Source organism: Culex pipiens, chromosome 1 (genome assembly GCF_016801865.2).
Source record: "Culex pipiens pallens isolate TS chromosome 1, TS_CPP_V2, whole genome shotgun sequence".
Classification (NCBI taxonomy): Eukaryota; Metazoa; Arthropoda; class Insecta; order Diptera; family Culicidae; genus Culex; species Culex pipiens.
The window spans coordinates 79,970,068-79,985,905 of NC_068937.1; the positions used below are offsets into that span (position 1 = coordinate 79,970,068).

Consider the following 15,838-nt stretch of genomic DNA (forward strand, 5'->3'; position numbering starts at 1 on the left):
TGAATTGAAATAACTGATGTTTAAATATTTCTGGATTTTTTCCATCCACATGGCCTTATGCCAAGTTGTATTTTTATGCTCCAGGAATGTAGGGCAACAAGTTTTGTCAAGATACATGTCCAGGAAATGACTCAGAGTCCCATCCTAGAAGGATTTTTAAATTAATTTAATATTTGAATTAAAATAACTGATGTTTAAATATGAATTATGTTCCATCAGTGCGAGCGGATGATTGTGTTTGTTTACAAAGTGAAAAAAAAAAACAGGATTGTGCATGCAAAAATATTGAGTGAAGGGTCGCGCTGGACGGGGGGGAATCATTCAATTATGTTCCATCAGTGTGAGCGGATGGTCGTGTTTGTTTACAAAGTGAAAAAAAACAGGATTGGGCAGAGTCCGATTTGCGATGCCTTTTCGTCGGGTCGAAAGATTTTTCGCGTCCGTCGCAGTTTGTTTTTCGTTTTTTCCGCGTGCGTGTGTGTGTTAAAGTGCGGCTGGCTCTGGTTGTCCCGATGACAGCTAGCCAGTCCGATTTGCGATCCCTTTCCGTTGGGTCGCAAGATTTTTCGTGTCCGTCGCGGCGTGCAACAACAACAAAACCCTATCATACCATTTCATCTCGATAAACATCGTAACTCGTCGTTCGCAAAGTTAATCAGTACCTCAATCATTAAAAACTCGTGAAATCATCTCAAGTTAAAAATTACACTGTTTAACCCTTCAGTTTTAATTACAAATGATTTTGGTTCTATCTTTCCACAGCCGGCTGTCTAAGACTAGACCATTTCATTTAAAATTAAACAACCGATAAACGGGAAATGTCTCATCCGCAGCATCCGATTGTTTGCCTTGAGAATAATATATAACATCTTTCAACAAACACTATGATTTTGGGTCGCATCATCATCTTCTATGATGAATCCTGACCAAACACCCTATCCTACTAACAAATTTTTAGGTTCCTGGCGCTCGTGGGGTGTAAGCACAGAGTAAATCAGCTGCCCTAGTAGCAGCCTGCGCTAACTAACATTCCCGTCCCTTAAAATCGAGGTCTACAAACTGAAATGGCGGGCGCCGTTGGTGGCCAATGACTGTTACCTATTCGCAATTGATCTAGCTTCAGCAATCATGGTGTTTTATCTTTTCAGCGCATTCATACATGCTGTTGATAAGGGAAACACTACTAGATCGTCGAAGCCTATGATCAGTAGTGCTGAAAGGATATTACGGTTCTGTTCAGCAACGGAGGGGCAACCATGGGTGATCTCTCATGCTCATGCTCATGCTCAAAATAACTGATGTTTAAATATTTCTGGAATTTTGTTCATCCACATGCCCTTATGCCAAGTTGTATTTTTATGCTCCAGGAATGTAGGGCAACAAGTTTTGTCAAGATACATGTCCAGGAAATGACTCAGAGTCCCATCCTAGAAGAATTTTTAAATTTATTAATTATTTGATTTAAAATAATTGATGTTTAAATATTTCTGTAATTTTTTTCATCCACATGGCCTTATGCCAAGTTGTATTTTTATGCTCCAGGAATGTAGGGCAACAAGTTTTGTCAAGATACATGTCCAGGAAATGACCCAGAGTCCCATCCTAGAAGGATTATTAAATTTATTGATTATTTGAATTAAAATAACTGATGTTTAAATATTTCTGGAATTTTTTTCATACACATGGCCTTATGCCAAGTTGTATTTCCAGGAATGTAGGGCAACAAGTTTTGTCAAGATACATGTCCAGGAAATGACTCAGAGTCCCTTCCTAGAAGGATTTTTAAATCTATTAATTATTTGAATTAAAATAACTGATGTTTAAATATTTCTGTAATTTTTTCCATCCACATGGCCTTATGCCAAGTTGTATTTTTATGCTCCAGGAATGTAGGGCAACAAGTTTTGTCAAGATACATGTCCAGGAAATGACTCAGAGTCCCATCCTAGAAGGATTTTTAAATTAATGTAATATTTGAATGAAAATAACTGATGTTTAAATATTTCTGGAATTTTTTTCATTCTCATGGCCTTATGCCAAGTTGTATTTTTATGCTCCAGGAATGTAGGGCAACAAGTTTTGTCAAGATACATGTCCAGGAAATGACTCAGAGTCCCATCCTAGAAGGATTTTTTAAATTTATTAATTATATGATTTAAAATAATTGATGTTTAAATATTTCTGGATTTTTTTTCATCCACATGGCCTTATGCCAAGTTGTATTTTTATGCTCCAGGAATGTAGGGCAACAAGTTTTGTCAAGATACATGTCCAGGAAATGACTCAGAGTCCCATCATAGAAGGATTTTTAAATTAATGTAATATTTGATTTAAAATAATTGATGTTTAAATATTTCTGTAATTTTTTTTCATCCACATGGCCTTTTGCCAAGTTGTATTTTTATGCTCCAGGAATGTAGGGCAACAAGTTTTGCCTAAATACATGTCCAGGAAATGACCCAGAGTCCCATCCAAGTCCCATCCTAGAAGGATTTTTAAATTTATTTAATATTTGAATTAAAATAACTGATGTTTAAATATTTCTGGAATTTTATTCATCCACATGGCCTTATGCCAAGTTGTATTTTTATGCTCCAGGAATGTAGGGCAACAAGTTTTGTCAAGTACATGTCCAGGAAATGACTCAGAGTCCCATCCTAGAAGGATTTTTAAATTAATGTAATATTTGATTTAAAATAATTGATGTTTAAATATTTCTGTAATTTGGTTCATCCACATGGCCTTATGCCAAGTTGTATTTTTATGCTCCAGGAATGTGGGCAACATATTTTGCTTAAATACATGTCCAGGAAATGACCCAGAGTCCCATCCTAGAAGGATTTTTAAATCTATTTATTATTTGAATTAAAATAACTGATGTTTAAATATTTCTGTAATTTTTTCCATCCACATGGCCTTATGCCAAGTTGTATTTTTATGCTCCAGGAATGTAGGGCAACAAGTTTTGTCAAGATACATGTCCAGGAAATGACTCAGAGTCCCATCCAAGAAGGATTTTTAAATTTATTAATTATTTGATTTAAAATAATTGATGTTTAAATATTTCTGGAATTTTGTTCATCCACATGGCCTTATGCCAAGTTGTATTTTTATGCTCCAGGAATGTAGGGCAACAAGTTTTGCCTAAATACATGTCCAGGAAATGACCCAGAGTCCCATCCAAGTCCCATCCTAGAAGGATTTTTAAATTTATTTAATATTTGAATTAAAAAAACTGATGTTTAAATATTTCTGGATTTTTTTTCATCCTAATGACCTTATGCCAAGTTGTATTTTTATGCTCCAGGAATGTAGGGCAACAAGATTTGCCAAGAAACAGGTCCAGGTAATGTTAATTGTTCGTTTTTTTTTATGTTTTGGAATCTCTCTTATATTAATAATTGTTTTCATTTTCATTTTCTTTATTAGGAGGTGGACAAAAGCCCCCTTGAGATGTGTCTAGCATATTCCAAGACACTCTCTCAAAAAGGCACAAAACCACCTCGTCTTTTCGCATCAACAAGTACACAAAACTCAAATGATACAAGACGGGTTCACTTTTAAAACTAACTTAATAAATTAACAAAAATATCACAGTGTTCTAAAATCTACGTGTGTATTGTCAGGAAAGGGACTTGAGGAAATTAAGGAAACGGATTTTGATTTTGTCGCGGGATGGGTCAAAGTCGAAATGGTCAGAGCACAAGTTAAAAATACGACACATACTAGAAACTGGTTCGTTATGTCCGTAATTAGTCAGAGCTCGGCGAACCGTCAAAAAGGAGTGGTTGCGAAGTACACGCCGGCGGGTGTTAATATTGATCAGTTGCAAAACAGCGGGGCAATCAATGGACGACTGCAGGAGGTCAGCTACAAACACTGCCTTTGCAACATCACGTCTTAAGCGGTGTATGCACTTCGGAAGGAATCGATCAAGAAAAATTTCAAATGGGCAGCATCGGCAGCGAAAGCAAGCCAGAGAGGGTGAAGAAAAGCCCCAAGAAAACGCTCCCTCTCCTTTGTGCTGCTGTTCGTAAAGCTGTTTCTTGACCCCTTTCCTTCCGATCTCCATACTAGCCTTTACCGAGAGAAGATCAAGGTTTAGCATTTTGCAACGTTCAGCATAGCTCGGAGGATTTAAAGGATCAGGCCAGGTGATGTGACGTTGGGCATATTTGACGAACTTTCGCTGCACCGACTCCACGCGTTGAATGGCGTTCTGGTAGAAGGGAGCCCAAACCGTGGAACAGTACTCGAGCGTAGAACGAACCAGCGAGCAATAAAGAGCTTTGAGACAGCCTAAATCTCGAAAATGCTTAGCTATCCTAAAGACGAATCCTAATGTTTTGGAAGCTTTGGAAACCATGTACGTAATATGGTCAGTAAACGTAATTTTGCTATCCAGCATCACGCCTAAATCTTTCACACAGGAAGTCCGAGGTATGGTGGTGTTTGAAAGAGTATAGTCAAAGGACATTTTGTTGTGTTTGCGGGTGAAAGTTATTGCTGAACACTTAGTTGCATTAAGAACCATTCTGTTATCGGAGCACCAGTTGGCAAACCGGTTGAGCTGCTCTTGAAGAAACTGGCAGTCTCTGGTCTCATCGATAATAGTGAAAAGCTTTATGTCGTCCGCGTAAGACAGCTTGTGACATTTAAGCAGAGAATGCACGTCGTTCATATAGAGGAGAAAAATCAGGGGACCCAGGTGGCTGCCTTGTGGGACGCCTGAAAAATCAGCAAATATGGCAGAAATTACGTCGCCCACTTTCACGCTCATTTCTCGTCCGGTGAGGTAGGAGCGAAGCCATTCGAGCAGAGAACCGCTGAAGCCCAGTCGCTCGAGTTTAGCAACAGCAATACGGTGGTTTAGCTTGTCGAATGCTGCCGATAGATCCGTGTAGATGGCGTCAATTTGTTTCCGTTTCTGCATGGTTCGTAGGATGAAGGACGAATAGGTGACCAGATTGGAACTGGTAGAACGTTTCGCCATAAAGCCATGCTGATCCTGGGCGATATAATCACAACAGTTGAACTTGATGAAGTCTAGCACAATGACTTCGAAGAGCTTGCTTACAGCGCAGAGGGCAGCGATTCCGCGGTAGTTCCGGACGTCACGTTTAGGCCCCTTTTTGTGAACAGGGAACAAAAACGACTTCTTCCAGAAACATGGGAAAACTCCGGTGGAAAGCGAGGTGTTGAAGAGTTGAGCCAGCGGTTCCGCGAGTGCATCGCAACACTTTTTGAGCACAACCGCGGGGATGCCATCCGGTCCACAGCTGTTGGAACTCTTCAGGCGGGTGCAGGCACGGCGAACGGACTCGGGGCTTATCACCGGATGAGGTCCGATGGGAGGTCTCAGTGGAACGTTACTAGCAGCCCTAGCGACTTGCGAGTCTGCTACAGTTTCGTTATTGAAGACACTGCAGAACTGGCGCCGGAAAAGGTCGCAAATACTCTCGGTGGTTGTAGCCTCATCACCGTCGAGTACCATCGAGGTTGGGAGACCAGTTTCCTTCCGCTGCTCGTTGACGTGGTTCCAAAACTTTTGGGTTCACGTTTCAAGCGGCTCTGGATGCGGTTCAGGTGGCGGCGAAAAAGTTGGTTGTTTAACAAACTGTACTACCGGTTCTTAGCTCTGTAGTGGTTTTTCCAACGATCTGTCGGATGCTTGGCATATTTCTTGAGTGCGGCACGTTTCACGGTCTTCAGCTTCTTCAGGCGGTGAGTAGACCATGGTGGATGTTGAGGAGGTTGCCGCTGTTTCTTCGGGATGAAGACGTTGATAGCTTGCGTCAAAATTTCCGTCCAGGTAACAGCAGCTTCGTTGGCGTCGAGATTGGCCATCAGTCGAGTCCAGTTAACGGTTGCCAAGAAATCGTTCATACCTTCGTAGTTACCATTGCGGTAGTCTATGAAGGTACTACCGTTCGTGTCACTAAAGGTGAACACTGTACACGAGATAGAAACCAAGAAGGGCAAGTGGTGACGAACGTCTTTCACGAGAGGTGAAGGTGCTGGGAGGAGGGCACAGTTGACAGGTACTTTCGAGCTGGCAAAGCAAAGGTCGAGCACGTTGTTGGAGCTGTTGCACAGGTCGTTTAACTGGCTCAGGTTCGCAGTCGAATATTCGTCCAGGAGATCATGTTTAAGCTTGTTCGAGGGGGTGAGAGCAAGATTTGGTAGCAATTTGTTCGTCGGGATGCGTGTCCAACGGATACCCGGAAAGTTGAAATCGCCGACGATCATTATGCTGTCATTGAATTTCGTCTTGGATAAAATCCACGTCAAAGATCGTCTGTGCTGCTCAAAGAGAGTCGCATCGTTGTCAAATTTTGGTGGAATATAAACAACACACACAAACAATGTGGATGAGGCGAGAGGGACTGAAACCCACACCTGTTCTGGACACGTGCAATTCGGTGGGATCAGTTGGCGTGGCTTGAGACTAGAGCGGACGGCAAGAAGGACACCTCCGCCTGAATCTTTGCAGCTGTTCGCGGCAGAACGATCGCAGCGGAAAACCTCGTATTCGGTACCGAAGATTTGACTCGAGAGGGTAGTTGTTGACAGCCAGGTTTCGGTAAATGCATAAAAGTCGTAAGAAGCGGAAGAGATAGCGAGATAGTAATTTGCGATGGTAGTGTTCATACCCCCTACATTTTGATAGTAGAGCAGAAGATTTGTCGCTTCTTCACAATGCAGCGCAGCTTGGTAAGTCGTACGAGGGTCGGTTGGTGGTGGAGCGGGTGAAATGGCAGACCTTAAACCATTGTTCCTGGGATAACCATGACAAGTTATCCCACATGCTATAAAGATGGCCGCCATAGCGTTATAAATTATTCCCGGGATAACCATCTGTGGGATAACTTTTCCCACCTTGAATCGACAGGGGAGGAAGAAGCGTGGGGACACACCACCATACGCTCCGAGATTTTGGTTGTATTCGTTGGGAGCACCATGATAAGAAGGTTTGGTACTCCGGGACCCTCTGGGATGGGACATTGTGAGCAGAGAACCGCTGAAGCCCAGTCGCTCGAGTTTAGCAACAGCAATACGGTGGTTTAGCTTGTCGAATGCTGCCGATAGATCCGTGTAGATGGCGTCAATTTGTTTCCGTTTCTGCATGGTTCGTAGGATGAAGGACGAATAGGTGACCAGATTGGAACTGGTAGAACGTTTCGCCATAAAGCCATGCTGATCCTGGGCGATATAATCACAACAGTTGAACTTGATGAAGTCTAGCACAATGACTTCGAAGAGCTTGCTTACAGCGCAGAGGGCAGCGATTCCGCGGTAGTTCCGGACGTCACGTTTAGGCCCCTTTTTGTGAACAGGGAACAAAAACGACTTCTTCCAGAAACATGGGAAAACTCCGGTGGAAAGCGAGGTGTTGAAGAGTTGAGCCAGCGGTTCCGCGAGTGCATCGCAACACTTTTTGAGCACAACCGCGGGGATGCCATCCGGTCCACAGCTGTTGGAACTCTTCAGGCGGGTGCAGGCACGGCGAACGGACTCGGGGCTTATCACCGGATGAGGTCCGATGGGAGGTCTCAGTGGAACGTTACTAGCAGCCCTAGCGACTTGCGAGTCTGCTACAGTTTCGTTATTGAAGACACTGCAGAACTGGCGCCGGAAAAGGTCGCAAATACTCTCGGTGGTTGTAGCCTCATCACCGTCGAGTACCATCGAGGTTGGGAGACCAGTTTCCTTCCGCTGCTCGTTGACGTGGTTCCAAAACTTGTTGGGTTCACGTTTCAAGCGGCTCTGGATGCGGTTCAGGTGGCGGCGAAAAAGTTGGTTGTTTAACAAACTGTACTTCCGGTTCTTAGCTCTGTAGTGGTTTTTCCAACGATCTGTCGGATGCTTGGCATATTTCTTGAGTGCGGCACGTTTCACGGTCTTCAGCTTCTTCAGGCGGTGAGTAGACCATGGTGGATGTTGAGGAGGTTGCCGCTGTTTCTTCGGGATGAAGACGTTGATAGCTTGCGTCAAAATTTCCGTCCAGGTAACAGCAGCTTCGTTGGCGTCGAGATTGGCCATCAGTCGAGTCCAGTTAACGGTTGCCAAGAATTCGTTCATACCTTCGTAGTTACCATTGCGGTAGTCTATGAAGGTACTACCGTTCGTGTCACTAAAGGTGAACACTGTACACGAGATAGAAACCAGGAAGGGCAAGTGGTGACGAACGTCTTTCACGAGAGGTGAAGGTGCTGGGAGGAGGGCACAGTTGACAGGTACTTTCGAGCTGGCAAAGCAAAGGTCGAGCACGTTGTTGGAGCTGTTGCACAGGTCGTTTAACTGGCTCAGGTTCGCAGTCGAATATTCGTCCAGGAGATCATGTTTAAGCTTGTTCGAGGGGGTGAGAGCAAGATTTGGTAGCAATTTGTTCGTCGGGATGCGTGTCCAACGGATACCCGGAAAGTTGAAATCGCCGACGATCATTATGCTGTCATTGACTTTCGTCTTGGATAAAATCCACGTCAAAGATCGTCTGTGCTGCTCAAAGAGAGTCGCATCGTTGTCAAATTTTGGTGGAATATAAACAACACACACAAACAATGTGGATGAGGCGAGAGGGACTGAAACCCACACCTGTTCTGGACACGTGCAATTCGGTGGGATCAGTTGGCGTGGCTTGAGACTGGAGCGGACGGCAAGAAGGACACCTCCGCCTGAATCTTTGCAGCTGTTCGCGGCAGAACGATCGCAGCGGAAAACCTCGTATTCGGTACCGAAGATTTGACTCGAGAGGGTAGTTGTTGACAGCCAGGTTTCGGTAAATGCATAAAAGTCGTAAGAAGCGGAAGAGATAGCGAGATAGTAATTTGCGATGGTAGTGTTCATACCCCCTACATTTTGATAGTAGAGCAGAAGATTTGTCGCTTCTTCACGATGCAGCGCAGCTTGGTTAGTCGTACGAGGGTCGGTTGGTGGTGGAGCGGGTGAAATGGCAGACCTTAAACCATTGTTCCTGGGATAACCATGACAAGTTATCCCACATGCTATAAAGATGGCCGCCATAGCGCTATAAATTATTCCCGGGATAACCATCTGTGAGATAACTTTTCCCACCTTGAATCGACAGGGGAGGAAGAAGCGTGGGGACACACCACCATACGCTCCGAGATTTTGGTTGTATTCGTTGGGAGCACCATGATAAGAAGGTTTGGTACTCCGGGACCCTCTGGGATGGGACATTGTATTTCCACGAATGCCCTGGACACTATTTACCGTGGTTATAGCGCCACAACTCGCTGTCTGTAACAGTATTCCTAATTCCAGTCCACGCTCACCAAGTCGTCATGGCCTAGTGGTTAGCATTTTTGCTTACCAATCCAAAGGACGAAGGATCGAACCCCGCCTCGAGCGACTTTGATTTTTCGTTCATATTCATCATTTCAAATTTATGTGTTCTTAAACTTTCTCGTTGGGAGCAGATGGGAATCGAACCCAGAACCATTCGCTTACAAAGCGAACACCGTAACCATTCAGCCACGGCCGCTCCCCGCAGTTACTGGATTTATGAGATTCCTGTTAAAAAATCAGAATTTATTTAAAATTATTTTGACATTATAATTAAATTTATTCAAAAAAAAATTATTTGACTTAATAAATTTCTGCAAAAATTCAGAATTTACTTAAAATCAGAATCAGAAATGTGTCCAAGTGGCCAACCGGAACCTGTTTTAAATGTTGTTAAAATGTTGTTGAATATATTAGTTAGGATAATTTCAAAACTCACTAAAATGAATCTGAATTTATTTAAAATCAGATACTTTCTGATTCTTATTTTAAATAAATCAAGATTTTCTGCTGAATTTTTGTAAGTAGTGTAATTATTTTTAAAATAAATTTAATTAAAATTTCAAAATGATTTCAAATAAATTTAGATTTTTACAGGAATCTTATAAATCCAGTAGCTATGTTTTTTTTAAATAAATTAAATGAAAATGTAAAAATAAATTTAAATAAATTCTGATTTTTTAAACAGGAATCTTATAATTTCGATATCTCTTTTTTTTAAATAAACTTAATTAAATGTCAAGTGTCATCTGGTTTCAAAATCCGGATTATTTAGAACAGGTTCCCATTGGCCACATTTATAAATCTGATTTTAAATAAATTCAGATTCATTTTAAGGAATCCTGAAAATTTCTTAATAAAAATATTTTACAATATTTTAACAACATTTAAAACAGGTTCCGGTAGGCCACTCGGGCAAATTTCTGATCTGATTTGTTTTCCAGGAATCTTGATTATTGTCCACTGGTTCCCTGATCCGGAATATATAAACAGGGTCCGGTTAGCCATTTGGCTACATGTCTGAATCTGATTTTGATGAAATTTAGATTAATTAAAAAAAATAAACTTATTTTTTTTTTAAATAAAATTGTCAAGTGTCCACTGGTTCCATGATCCGGAACATTTAGAATAGATTCCCGATGGCCACATTTCTGGTTCTGGCTATAAATAAAATTAGATTTTTTTTCAAGGAATTTTGAAATTCTGGTAACTAAAACAACTTTTTAATAAATTCAATAAAAATGTCATGTGACCACTGTTTCCCGGATCCGGGACAGTCAGAACAGGTTCCCATTGGCCCCTTGGCCATATTTTGGGATTCTGAAAATATAGAGTAGCAAAAAATGCTTCAACCCCACATTTGTTTTTCTAAATTGTCTGACACATAGGAATTTTGAAAAAAAAACTGCTTAAATGTTTTCTAGTTTCCGGATCCGGATTGGCCAGAACCGGTTCTCAATGGCCACATTTTCGATAAAACACCTTCGGATATGCTTGGACAAACCATTTTTTGAGTTTGTATTGATTGTTTGAAGCAATAATATGTTTTTTTCGCATAAAGAGCAACAAATTTCAAAATTTTGAAGATTTCGCACAATTTTGGCCAATAATCCGGATTTCCACCGGAACCGGTTACAGGAACCGACCAACAGGACCATATTTTGGGTTTTTTCTAACAATTTACCGTCCAATGACACCAGAAGCATAAAAAAAGACCTAATAGAACTTTAGTTACAGTGAAAACAAAATAAAAAATATTTTTTCGACGGGGGGTGATTCTTATGCAAAACTTCTGCATTGAATATCTCGAGCTAGGGTAACAATTAAGACATGGGTCAGGTTGCATTGTGTTCAGGAAGCCGATCCCTCGGGGAGTTTTATGAATCGTCCTGCTAATAACAAAAAAAATTTTTGTTACGCTGTTATATTCAACAAAAATTTTGTTGATTCAAACCTCGTACAGGCTGATTCTACAAAACATTTTTCTGCGTGTACAACAGTTAAAGGAATGTTTAGTTTTGAACATTAAGTTTAGAGGATTTTAGATTAAAGTTTAATTTTACAATCCAAAGTAGTTAGCAAATGAATATTTGGACTTGTGGGGGAACGAACGAGGCGAATAATAAAAGCCGGAGGATTAATAGTCTAACGAGATTTATTTGATTATCGAGTTAATCGAACTTGTGACTCTTTCGAGCGCGTCGTCACGAAAGGCGGAAAACGGCAGAACGATAGACGTCACCAGATGTCGTCTCTCGTTCTCTCTCTCTCTCTCTGCACAGGGTGGTTCACCCGGGATCCCACAGCTTCCCCCCAGTTACACCAAGAATCGCACTCTGTGTCCAGAAGGTGTAACTTTCGTTGCTGGATCATCTTGGGGGCGCGCTGACCTCAGGATTGCAGATGAACGCCGGTTTCAGTCGATCGATGGAAATACATTGTTGTTTTCCTGCTACCAGCACATTGAAGCTCTTGTCTCCCCTCTCCAGTACCTCGTAGGATGCTGCAGTGATCGCTTGACAGAATCGATGCGCACGAAGACATGCGAGCACTTCTTAAGGTCGCCACTGACGAACACACTGCGTTTACCGTGGTTCGAAGCTGCTGGTGGCTTAACGTCCTCAAACACTTGGTGCAGCTTGTTCGCGAACTCCGTTCGACTGACCGCCGGAAGTGCATCGTCGAAGAATTCGCCCGGCAGCCGCAAAGATTGCCCGAACACTAACTCGGCAGCACTACAGTTCAGGTCGTCGCGGTAAGCTGCTCGCAAGCCAAGGAGAATGTGCGGCAACCGGTCGTACCAGTTTGTCGGGTCAGTGCACATTATCGCCGCCTTCAGCGTTCGGTGAAACCGCTCCACCATCCCATTTGCTTCTGGGTGATACGCCGTTGTTCGAATGTGAGTTGTTCCCAGCATGTGGTTGAGTTCGGCGAACAACTCGGACTCGAACTGCCTTCCTTGATCGCTCGTAATGGTTTCCGGTGCTCCAAATCTCGATACCCAAGTTCCGCAGAACGCTTCCGCCACCGTCTTCGCTGTCATATCGGACAGTGGTATGGCTTCCGGCCAACGTGAGAAACGATCGATGACTGTCAACAGATACCGGCAGCCTTTGGACGTTGGTAGCGGACCAACCAAGTCAATGTGAACGTGACGGAAACGTGATTTTGGCAATTCAAAACTGCCGAGGGGCGAGACAGTGTGCCGTGAGATTTTCGACCGTTGACAGTTCACGCACGACTTGACGAAGTTTGCAATATCTTTAATCATCGATGGCCACACATACCGTTGCGAGATAAGCTTTCGAGAAGCCCGCACACCAGGGTGTGCCAAGCCGTGGAATTTCTCCAGAACCGACTGCCGCTGCTTTTTTGGGACGTAAGGGCGCTGGATGTTCGGGATCGAGATGTCGCAGTAGACCGGTTTGCGACAGTGCGAGAAATGCTTCTGTACAAGCTTCAACGAGCTTGTGGGTGACTTCACCAGATTCTCCAACTCGACGTCGTTCTCTTGGTCCTTCGCCAGCTGCTCGAAGTCGATGGTGCACTGGACAACGTCGACGCGAGAAAGTGCATCAGCCACAACGTTGTCAACGCCGCTGATGTGTCGGATGTCCGTGGTGAACTCGGCAACGAACCTCAAGTATCGCTCTTCGTGAGGAAGACGGCTACTGGATGTTGTAGTAATCGCGTGCGTGAGAGGCCGGTGGTCCGTGATAATGGTGAAACTCCTCCCCTCCAGGAAATGGCGGAAGTACTGAACGGCCATTTGCATTGCTGTCAGTTCTCTGCCGAAAGTGGAGTACTTCTTCTGTGCGTCGTTAAACTTCTCGGAGTAGAATCCAAGTGGTTCCCAGGACTTGCCGTCAAATTGCTGCAAAACAGCTCCAGCAGCAGTATTGGACGCGTCGATCATCAGCCCTAGTAGCTTCCTCGAGTCCGGGTACGTCAAGAGCGCAGATGAAGATAGAGATGATTTGCAGTTTTCAAAGCTTGCTCTCGATTCCTCGGTCCACTGCACTTTCCGCGTGTCATTCTTCCGGTTCCCGGGGATCAGCTTTCGAAGGTCTGCCTGAATGTCGGAGGCGTGTGGAATGAACCTCTTGTAGACATTCACTAATGCCAGAAACCTTCTCAGCTCACGAACCGTTGACGGCGTTGGGAAGTCTCGCACAGCCTTGATCCGTTCCGGGAGCGGACGAATTCCAGTTTCGCTTACCACATGCCGAGGAAATTTACTTCTGTCTTAGCGAACTGGCTTTTGGCGACGTTGATCACCAGGCCGTTGGCGTGCAACCGTTCTAGCACAATGCGAACGTGGCGGCGATGCTCTTCCATGGACGTGGACGCGATGCAGATGTCGTCAATGAACTTCACGACGAAGTCAAGATCTGCAAACAAACGGTCCATGAAGCGTTGAAACGTTTGGTTGGCATTCATCAACCCAAATTGCATGCGAGTGAATTCAAAAAGGCCAAACGGTGTTATCACTGCTGTTTTGGGGATGTCCGACTCTTCTACCGGTATCTGGTGATAAGCTCGTTCCAGGTCAAGTGTCGTGAATATCGACTTACCGGTCAGCGTGTGGAGCAGGTCGTGGATGTGAGGCACCGGGTACCGGTCGGGTGCTGTGATTTTGTTGAGTTGCCGGTAGTCCCCGACGAACCGCCACTGGCCATTTTTCTTCGGGACACAATGCAGTGGACTTGGCCAGCTGCTACTCGACGGTCTGCAGATGCCCAGGTCCATCATCAACTGGAATTCTTCCTTCGCGGCCTTCGCTTTATCGGGATGCAGTCTACGCACCTTGCACGCAGCAGGAGGGCCTTTCGTTACGATGTGGTGAGTTACATCGTGGGTTGGTTGGCACCGGAGTGAGAAGGGCACAGTAATTTCTTGGAATTCGTGCAGCAGGTCCCGAAACGGGTTCTGTTCGTCGACGAACGTGACACTGTGGACCGTTGCTGTCATCATTCCACCAAGCGAATGCAGCTTCGTCGTGTTGTCGATCAGGCGCTGGTGCTTGAGATCGATGATCAGCCCGTAGTGCGCCAGAAAGTCAGCGCCGAGGATCGCCATGCCGACATCCGCAACCAGGAAGCTCCACACAAATTTCCGCCTCAGTCCCAGATCCGTGCACAGGAATTTCTTGGAGTACGCCTTGATGCTTGAGCCGTTTGCAGCGTGCAGGTGAAAAGGTATCTCGCCTCCGGTCCGGTCACTTCTGCTCGCGGGAATCAGGGACACGTCGGACCCTGAATCGATCAGGAATCTTGTTTTGGATGATCTGTCGTAGACGACAAGACGACGACTTGTTGAAGCTCCACCCACCTCCGCCGTTTGAGATGGGCCGACATCTAGTTTTTTTGGAGAAAACGTGCACGGTTCACGGCACTGTCGAGCGTTGTTTCCGTATTTGCGATGATACCAACACACGTCATCTCGATTTCTGGACGGAGAGCGAGCGTCGTCCCGAGCTCGGGACAGTGATCGACTGCGGGAACGCGAGGGCTGGATCCTCATCCGCTTGACCTCAGCTGTGAGAGCTGCAACCTGTGCCTTGAGATCGTCGGTTTCGGAGGTCGGAAGCCCTTCCGGCTTGCTCACGGATGCCACGGTTGCTGACATAGTTTCGATCATTTTGTCTGCCATCAACGCAATGTTCGCTAGCGACTCGTTGCAAATCGAGAGGATTCCTCTAACGTTCGTTGGCAGTTTCTGCAGAAAGAGCAGCAGCGCGGACTCAACTCCCAATCCCGACGAGAGTTCCTGCATCTTTGCGAGAAGGTGGGAGGGACGCAAATCTCCAAGGTCGTGCGTTCCAAGCAGTCCTTCCAGTCTGGCTTGAGGGGACAAAGCAAAGCGGCCAATCAGTCTCTCCTTCACTGCATTGTACTTGTTCTCAAGCGGGGGGCGATGGACCAGGTCGGCGATGTGGCAAATCACGGTTTGATCGACTTTGGCCACGATGTGGGAGTACTTTGTGTCGTCGCGTGTGATGTTGGCCAAAGTAAATTGCGCCTCCGCTTGCGCAAACCACATTTCCGGGTCCGTTTTCCAGAAATCTGGAAGCTTGACACCGACGGCCGCGACAGCTTGCATGTTGCTTGCGTTCCCTTCTAGGTTGGCTGGCGGCGGGTTAGACATTTCGAGGTTATGTCCCCCTTTGTTTTTCGCGTGAAAAAAACGTTTTTTCGCAGGTTTTCCGTCGGAACCGGTAAACTTTCGAACGTCGCGGGTCACCACTGTGGGGGAACGAACGAGGCGAATAATAAAAGCCGGAGGATTAATAGTCTAACGAGATTTATTTGATTATCGAGTTAATCGAACTTGTGACTCTTTCGAGCGCGTCGTCACGAAAGGCGGAAAACGGCAGAACGATAGACGTCACCAGATGTCGTCTCTCGTTCTCTCTCTCTCTCTCTCTGCACCCGGGATCCCACAGACTTAAATAAATAATTGAATAAGTTGAACTTATGAATAACACACAACTGTGCATTTATTCTAGAGTCAGATCCATACAGCGTCAGTG

At 44.7% G+C, this 15,838-nt stretch overlaps 2 protein-coding genes across 2 annotated transcripts; both read right to left on the reverse strand.

Annotated features, from left to right (window-relative positions):
- Positions 1 to 5,622: 5,622 nt before the first annotated feature.
- LOC120429973 (uncharacterized) lies at positions 5,623 to 8,445 on the reverse strand. Its single transcript, XM_052705984.1, has 2 exons — positions 7,059 to 8,445; positions 5,623 to 5,951 (listed from the first exon to the last, which is right to left on the reverse strand). The coding sequence occupies exons 1-2, from the start codon at positions 8,443 to 8,445 to the stop codon at positions 5,623 to 5,625; spliced, it is 1,716 nt and encodes a 571-aa protein (XP_052561944.1).
- A 5,076-nt stretch (positions 8,446 to 13,521) lies between these two features.
- LOC120429977 (uncharacterized) lies at positions 13,522 to 15,453 on the reverse strand. Its single transcript, XM_039595070.1, has one exon. It carries the CDS (start codon positions 15,451 to 15,453, stop codon positions 13,522 to 13,524), a length of 1,932 nt encoding a protein of 643 aa, XP_039451004.1.
- Between the last annotated feature and the right edge of the window lie 385 nt (positions 15,454 to 15,838).

Excerpts from the sequence above, each read along its gene's own strand:
- LOC120429973 (XM_052705984.1), bottom strand. The coding sequence starts at position 8,445 with ATGATCGTCGGCGATTTCAACTTTCCGGGTATCCGTTGGACACGCATC. Across the intron at positions 5,952-7,058 it reads ATTCGACAAGCTAAACCACC|TGTTCACCTTTAGTGACACG; the intron begins GTATTGCTGTTG and ends TCTCGTGTACAG.
- LOC120429977 (XM_039595070.1), bottom strand. The coding sequence starts at position 15,453 with ATGTCTAACCCGCCGCCAGCCAACCTAGAAGGGAACGCAAGCAACATG.